The sequence below is a fragment of the Dermacentor variabilis genome, chromosome 2 (assembly GCF_050947875.1).
Source record: "Dermacentor variabilis isolate Ectoservices chromosome 2, ASM5094787v1, whole genome shotgun sequence".
Classification (NCBI taxonomy): domain Eukaryota; kingdom Metazoa; phylum Arthropoda; class Arachnida; order Ixodida; family Ixodidae; genus Dermacentor; species Dermacentor variabilis.
This window is the reverse complement of record NC_134569.1, coordinates 123,359,561-123,367,947: the sequence shown is the minus strand read 5'-3', so window position 1 is coordinate 123,367,947 and position 8,387 is coordinate 123,359,561. Positions and strand designations below refer to the sequence as shown.

The 8,387-nt window shown below is 45.2% G+C and overlaps 1 protein-coding gene across 1 annotated transcript; it reads right to left on the bottom strand.

Moving 5' to 3' along the window:
• Positions 1 to 5,602: 5,602 nt before the first annotated feature.
• LOC142570433 (uncharacterized) lies at positions 5,603 to 7,450 on the bottom strand. The gene has a single exon (XM_075678817.1). It carries the CDS (start codon positions 7,448 to 7,450, stop codon positions 5,603 to 5,605), a length of 1,848 nt encoding a protein of 615 aa, XP_075534932.1.
• Positions 7,451 to 8,387: the final 937 nt, after the last annotated feature.

The following is an 8,387-nucleotide window of genomic DNA, read 5'->3' as shown; positions in this document are numbered from 1 at the left end:
CTAGAGGTAGATAGTGGCAGAAAGAAATTACATACGAACATTAGAGGTCTTAAACGCAAAGCAGACTGCAAAGTTATTACCCTGCACTTGGGAAGGGGAAACAAAGAGGTAAAAGAAAAGCACACACAAAGAGAGGGAGAGAACAGAGACTCCCTTTTGGGGATTAGTACATAGGCTACGCAACAGGTTGAATCAATGAGTCACCTCGCTTTGGCAGATGACCGAGGAAACAACAGGTTAACTTAGAGCGTCCACTTGGTACTTATTATGGTGAAGTTGCACAAAATCAAAGCAGTTACGTTTGAGTTACGATGTGCGGCGACAATCCCTTTATGTTAGAAATTGCTTAGTGCCATTATTTCCAGTGCAAAAGTTGTCACTTACACATAAAGATAGCGAAACAAACTGTTTGATATGGTGCGGTTTATTGTTCTAGCGCTGCAGCAGCAACTTCTAATCTAAGTTGTTTCCTTTTAGGAATTGCATTACAAACACGACCATTTTTCTTTTGTCAACATCCTAGCAACGCCTTGTTTTTTCAGCTTCAGCTGTGTTCTCATAGTGGTTGTTTTACTGATCAAAAATTGCGATTACTCGACAAACTTCGCTATTGCTGCCTAGCGTAATTGAACCCTGCAGCGTTATAGCGCCTTTAAGGGTAATTGCGGTCTTTCATAAATGACGCTAAATGAATGCAAACCGAAACAACAGTATCTAGTAACAAAATACATACTGAGGATCTGTACACGTCTAAGCAATTAATGCAACACAGTGGACACGCAGCCGTATATAATCATTGCTCATGGCGTCATTAGGTTGCGAATAAAAGGAGATTTATATGGGTGTACCGAATATCATTTATTCATAAAACAAATTTACTTTCGCCGCTTACTTCCGGCTCCCGCTGCGGTAGTGGCGCATTTGACAAACAACAAGAATGTGCCGAGATTGTGACCATGGAAGACTGCTAAGTGTGTGGTGAAATTCTGTAGTGACACACCTTTCTTTATAAAATAATGTTATTGATTGATTTGAATCAAGGCCATGAACTGGCCATGTCCTGATTATATATATATATATATATATATATATATATATATATATATATATATATATATATATATATATATATATATATATATATAGGGGTTTTCTTCAAAGTTCAGCACGCTGGACCCGACGTAAAATACGCAGGAAAGAGACGACGAACTTTTTGGGAGACTTCTTTTTCTTACGAAGGCTGGTCCACCAGCCGAAAACGTTAAGTAAGAAAAAGAAGTCTCCCAAAAAGTTCGTCGTCTCTTTCCTGCGTATATATATATATATATATATATATATATATATATATATATATATATATATATATATATATATATATATATATATATATATATAGGCAGAGAGAGAGATAGATAAAGATGGAAGCTTGATTGCATTGGAAACGATTTTAAGGAAGGGCGGTCGGAGCCGTTCAATGAAGGGCCCCACTGGCCTCAGCCGCCTGCTTGACCTGGGTAATTAAGGGCTTTTGTCTTGCCAGGTCGGCGATGTGCCTCCGATTGCTTCATTGTGTTACTGTTGTTTGGCTTAGGGAGGTGCTTAGTGCATTCCCACGTTACGTGTATTAGAATGGGTATGCCTCTGCACCAATGGCAGGTGTTCATATAGCGAGTAGGATACTTGGAGCTTAGCAATTCTAGATTGGTGAATAACTCAGTCTCTATTTTCCGCCAATCGGCTGCCTCTTTCCCGCTAAGTTGTCAGTGAGGCGACGGGTATTATCTGCGGACTCCGCGCTGATGACTAATGAAGTCTCTGGCATTTAAATTGATGGGATTTCGTGAGGGATAGTGCGAGGGGTTGGACCTAGAAGGAGAGGACACCGTCACTCGGTTAGTAGACCCTCCAGCTAACGTGTTAGCTTGTCCAGTCCCCTGCCCCCCGCGTGGCCAAGGCACGAGATTATGCGATGGCGGGGGTTGAAGGGTTTGGAGATTATCGCGAGGCAACTGTCTCCCGGGAGTCCGTGACCATGACCAAGTCCCTTTGCGAACGCCCCGCGTGAACGAGTGCGATCGCCAGTGCTAAAATTTCTAACATTTCAGTCTTCTTTTTCATCCCTATTAACGATTGCGAAAACAGAAATCCAAGGAGGTCACTTAAGTTTACTTGTGTGTTTTTCACTTAGAACGTCCGTACATTGGTATTGATCAGCGTGTGAGGTCGATTGAGAAATGTTGCAAAGAATGACTGTTGAATGCGTCCACTAGGTGTATAGATAAGGAAAGTCGTATAGAGGAAGTTAGGTGAAATTACATCGTGCCCTCCCACCCTCATGCTACTAAAGGCTGCAATATACTCTGCGCAAGAATATTTGTAGATGTGAAACACAATACGAAATTATATAGGGCGAGAGGAGTCTCGAATGATTGCTTTTGCCACTGCTTACTATTTTCTAGAACTTCTGCATATCTTCAGATAAAAAATTATTAAAGGTAAAAATTGTCATCCCCCCGAAGGTAGCACGAACATACAAAGGAAGCCCTCCCGGGTAAAGCGTTCGTCTGCGGTTAGAACCCCGGACCAGAACAAACTTTTCCTCAAATGCCAAGCATTCTTTCTGAGATGCCCGTATGGGTTTCCTCTGTAGCTCTGCGCTATATTCGAGTGGATGACCAATTTTCCCTTTCGTGATACTTCCTCCAGGTTGAGGGATTCCGCAGGACAGAATAGCAATAAATATTTTCTTTTACGAAACAAGAACCGAGAAAACGATGACAATAGCCCCAAAGCACTTCTTAGGCACTGTAACACCTTCTTAGGCACTGTACATTAAAAATGAACACCGACTGTACAGTGGCTTCGAGCGTTTGCTGAAGAGATCTTTGCAATGCCAGTAATTACTGATGCTCTTGAAATATTCCCCGCACGTCAATCCAAAGATGCCACTTATTCCTCCCAAGCGTAAACTTGCTGGCACGTTGACATCTTCAAAGACATTGGGTGATTTTGCATACGCGGTTTGTAAAGCACGCTTTTAGCCCTCCTCAACGCTTGTATAAGCAGTATTCTAGGAAGACCTCGTTCACGTGAACTGAAAAGGAAGATTTAGCTCGGGTGCTCCTATCTAAATACATGTAAAAGTAAAATTCGTTTTTCTCGGCAACCACTGGACCAAGTTTAACGAGGTTTGTTGCATTTAAAAGAAAAACTTAAAATCTAGTGACTGTTTGTTTCGAATTTTTGAGTTAGGTCGTGAATTGTTTTTTTTTTAAATTGGCAAAAATGAAAAATTTTCAGGAAACAAAACTATCAAGTTTACAAGTCTGTAACTCAACAACGAAAAATGATAATACAATTCTGTGAACAGCATCTGATAGTAAATCTAAAGCGGGCAAAATTGATATGTTACACATGAATCTGAAAAATCTAGTAATATGGAAATACAGCTTTTGCAGAACCCTTGTCAACAACATAACAAATTCACATAAGATGCGAAATGACATATCGAATTTGTCGGCTTTGAATGATCTAATGGATTCTGTTTACAGAATTGTGATATCTTTTCTTGATGCAGAGCTATGAGTTTGTAAACTTCGTGCTTCTATATTTCTCAAACTTTCGAATATTTGAATATATTTTTAACAAAATTCAAGCCATAAATCGAAATTCCGCTTCCAACAGTCGCCAGAACTTAACTTTCGCTCTCAAATGCAAGAAATTTTATTAAAATCGGTGCAGGAGTTATCTCAGAAAAACGTTTTTGCGTTTTACATGTATTCGAATAGGCCGCGTCGGAGTTGCGCCTGAGCTAAAGCTTCCTCTTAACCTTGCACAGTGAAACTCGACGGAGTTTACCAATGCTCGTCTCCGCAACTTAGATCGGAATATAACCCTCCGCTTTCCCTCAGGACTACCTGAGGACTGAGAAGTCGCTTCTGTGCCGCTTGTGGCTTGGCGTGGCCTTCACGAATGCGTACTCATTTTGGATCGCAATGGCCAACAGCCATACCTGCGATAACTGTAGCTGCGAGGAAAGAATCGATCACCTTCTCAGTGAGTGTCCCCGCTTCAATGCTCCCAGGAACGAACTTTCAAGACTGCTAGATAGTCCTGACCAACACCCTTTGTCGGAGAAAAAGATCCTGGGACATTGGCTGAGACCGTCCTCAGCACAGAAGGCTTTGAAAGCGTTGTTACGCTTCTTGCAAATGACTCGTCTTAGAGACAGACTTTAAGCAGTGCCGTATTCTCTTTTCCTTTATCTCTTATTTTTGCTCTTCCTTCCTTATTTCCCTTTTTTTGTAATATCTCTTTTCTATTATCTTTTATTCTCCTTACCTCCTTTCCGCAGCGCACGTTAGCCAGCCACTCTGAGAAGTGGCTAACCTTCCTAGCTTTCCCTACATTTCTTCTCCTCCTATGAAGACTGCGACAACCGTTCACAGTTTATATATTGGCCTTGCGGTAATAAAGAAAACGGTAAAAAGAAAAGAAAGTTAGAATAAATTGAGGTAAAGCTCACGCAGGGCATTTGACTCCCCGTGGAATCGTTTTTACCATCCCACCAAGTCATCGACAATCCCTTCATCCCACGAATGAAAAAGGTAAGAAAAGACAGCAGAAAAATTGAGAAGAAGCATGCGCAAGCATCAGAAGTGTTCCTGAAGGAAGTATGTAGCTAACAAATAGGTCACAAAATACCCTACCAAACCATAAGATGCAAATAAGGTAGGATGAGACCAACAGATGATGCGCAGTGCCTCCACCGCCATTTCATAATGTCTTGTCTTCCCCGGGTCAATTGTGAATTTATGGCGGCCGCGTGCGAATTGGCTTAGTTTCAGACGCTGCTATAACAAAAGCCGTTCGTTTGTCCAGTCTACCCGAAACAAAGCACTGCTTGTCATCTTAAGGCGCTCTGTCATTCTTCGTATACGCCCTACGAAATTTAAAATTTTGGCAATAATGTGGCATCAGCTCGCTTAAAAAGTATGCACACTGACTCATTAAATGAAGTATACCTGCGATATGTCGCCAGAATGGCACATGTTCTTCGAGATGCCCAATAAACACTAACGCAATCCAGAAGTCAGCTTGAATGTCTTTCCGTGTGCACATAAATGTGGAGAACAGAGGGAGAACAATGGCACATCATGGTTGGGGGAGATAAGCCCGCATAAATAAAGACTACTACTAAGAATGCTGGTATGCGCTGAATCAAAAAGCAAAAATAACATTATGGGTTTTACGTGCCACAAGAAGGGTATGATGCCCCGTAGGGCTTCGGATTAATTCTGACCACCTGGGGTTCTTTAACGTGCACCTAAATCAATGTAAACGAGTGTTTGTCGCTCTTCCCACGATCAAAACGCGGAGACCGAGTGTTGTGTCTCATGTCAGTGGGTGACCAGGCAAGGGATCAAACAGGAAAACGGTGTTTATTGCCCGAAGCTTACGGGCTCCTGGTTACATCTAGAATCAACGGTTCACGCACATAGCAAGACATTATAAGTACTTGTGCGCACATGCGCACTAACAGCAGTCTGCTTATCAGGCGCGCTATCGCCGACACAACACTTCCTCCGCTTTTATTATGAAACTACCAAAGTTCACGTTCCTGCTTGGAACCTATCAGGTGGTCGACGATTTCTGATTGGGTAGCGTCGATCCTCGTCACCCCGTGCGGTGTCAGCCTGCGACGTCGGTGGTGAGAAACACTAGCTGGTGGTACTGAAAAGGCTTGTCCCGATCCGGGGTCGCTGTGTGGCCCCACGGTGAACCCATCGCCTTCAACGGAGTTTTCCGCAGCTGGTCCCGATCCGAGGTCGCTGTGTGGCCCCACGGAGAACTCATCGTCTTGAACGACGTTTTCCGCAGGCACTGTCGTGCTTTGAAGCAACTGGTTCTTGTGACGCCGCCCCTCCAAGCATCCTGAAGGGGTTGATACACGAACCTTGAAAGAGACTGGTCCAGTCTGGGCCATTACTACTGCTGGCATCCATTTTGGCTGTCCCCTGTAATTGCGTGCGAGAACATGATCACCAAGAGCGACTTCGCGCACTCGACATGGTCGGTTCACCGTCTGTTTGAACTGTTCGTAAGCCACCCTCTCCCCCACCACAGGTTTGAGCACGTCAAGGCGCGTACGCAAACGTCGACCCAACAACAAGTTGGCCGGCGCCTCGTGCGTTGTAGCGTGAGGAGTGTTCCGATAGGCGAGCAGAAACTTGTTTAACTTTACCTTCAGTGGTTGGCGCGTGTCATCCTTTCGCAGCGCATTCTTCAGAGTTTGCACGAAACGTTCCGCGAGCCCATTTGCGCTAGGATTGTAGGGTGCTGTTTGCACGTGTCGGCAGCCCATCTCTCGGACGAACTGTTTGAAGTCCTGTGACGTGAATTGTGGCCCGTTATCCGACACAATTGTCTCGGGGAAACCGAAACGTGCAAAAACATCTCTTAAACACTGAATTGTGGCCTCTGTAGTAGTCGACGGCATCACAAAAACTTCCGGCCACTTGGAGTGGGCATCGACCACTATGAGAAACATGGATTGTTGAAAGGGTCCTGCAAAATGAATGTGTATGCGTTGCCACGGCGCTGTGGGCCAGGACCACGGATGTAGTGGTGCTTTGCCAGGGGCGCTGCGTTGTTCTTGGCACTTTGCACATGATTGAACCATACGCTCAAGATCCGCTTCGATACACGGCCACCAGACATAACTTCGCGCGAGCGCCTTGCTGCGAACTATACCTGGGTGACCCTCGTGTAGCTCTTCATGAGTGTGGCTCGGGGAACCACAGCGGTAGCAAACTAGTAGCGGCTTACCAGCTCTCGTTTGCACCTCGTACAGATCAGCATGTGCCTCTCTACTATCGTCTTCAACTTTGTGCAGCTGTGTGGCCAATGCTTCCACGACTCGAGTCTCGGCGACATTCTTCCGGGCTGCTTCCATGGCCAGAGCGCGGTCCACTGCTCTCGAGAACGTCAACGTGTCGCCCTCGGTAAAAAGTACTCGCTGCACGTCCTCACGGAGCAGTCCGCACACGAAACGATCCCGCAGCGCTTCGTCTAAACTGGCTACAAACTGGCAGGTCTGAGACAACTTGCGAAGTTCGGCAACATATTCCGGCAGGGGCTCACCTTCATGCTGTGCTCTGCGGTAAAACTTGGCTCGTTCGCCGATTACGGACGGCACTGGGGCCAGGTGGGCGTCCAAGATGCTCTTCAGCTGTTCGAAACTTTTAGCCGACGGCAGGTCAGGCGCCGTCAACGACTTCAGCAGCCCATACGTTCGCGGGCCGATGATGCTGAGGAATGCGTGCGCCTTGTCGCTGTCAGGAACCTTGTTGACAATCAGAAAAGATGTCAACCTCTCCTTGTATGCCGTCCAGTCACTTGCGGTAACATCAAATGACTCCATCTGGCCAAGCTGTCCAGTCGACTGCATTGTCGCTTCTTTGTTATCCATGCACAGACAGCCGCAAAATCAGCATTCTTCAAAGTCCAACTTGGAACAGCGGCTGACTTTGAAAAGACTTGCCTTCTTCACCAAACTGACAGCGGCCTTCGGTCCCACCCTCGTCGCCAGTGTTGTGTCTCATGTCAGTGGGTGACCAGGCAAGGGATCAAACAGGAAAACGGTGTTTATTGCCCGAAGCTTACGGGCTCCTGGTTACATCTAGAATCAACGGTTCACGCACATAGCAAGACATTATAAGTACTTGTGCGCACATGCGCACTAACAGCAGTCTGCTTATCAGGCGCGCTATCGCCGACACAACACCGAGCTCGGGACCAAACCCATAATCTCGAGCTTAGTAGCGCAACACCGTAGCCACTAATCTCTTGCGACGGTGCCTCTGAATAAAGGATTTGAATGTCGATTCGGGGAAGTTGAGCCAAACAATGAATCGGCTAAAGTGAAAATTGAAGCAACCTTTACAGAAAAAGTCATTACAAACGCCTGATCGTAACCTAAATAATCACACATTAAGTAAGCTGTTCCTTTTATTCGTGTCTACTAAACGCTGTGCGATATTTAATACCAATCCAGATAGGTTACCGAATTCTGGCTTATTACGGGATGAACATAATAAAATACGAGGACACCGAAGCACTTCTAATGACTTGTGAATGCGAGAATATTAATGTGTGCTTGAACGCCGCTGAGCAGTCGTTCGATTTATGAGCTCTTCGAAGGAAAGCGAGCGCGTTGAGACGCTTGAACCGTAAAGCCCGGTGGGCTTTACGGGCGAAGCGTCTTCGATCGAAACTCACTGCTTCCAGTGTTTTTGCTTTCGAATTCATCGCGTTTTTCATGCATTAATTTCTTCATAGCGATCACACAGGTGTATTTATAAAGCTAGTTAGAGCTTGCTCTCAGA

Coding starts and splice junctions, on each gene's coding strand:
- LOC142570433 (XM_075678817.1), bottom strand. CDS start 7,450: ATGCAGTCGACTGGACAGCTTGGCCAGATGGAGTCATTTGATGTTACC.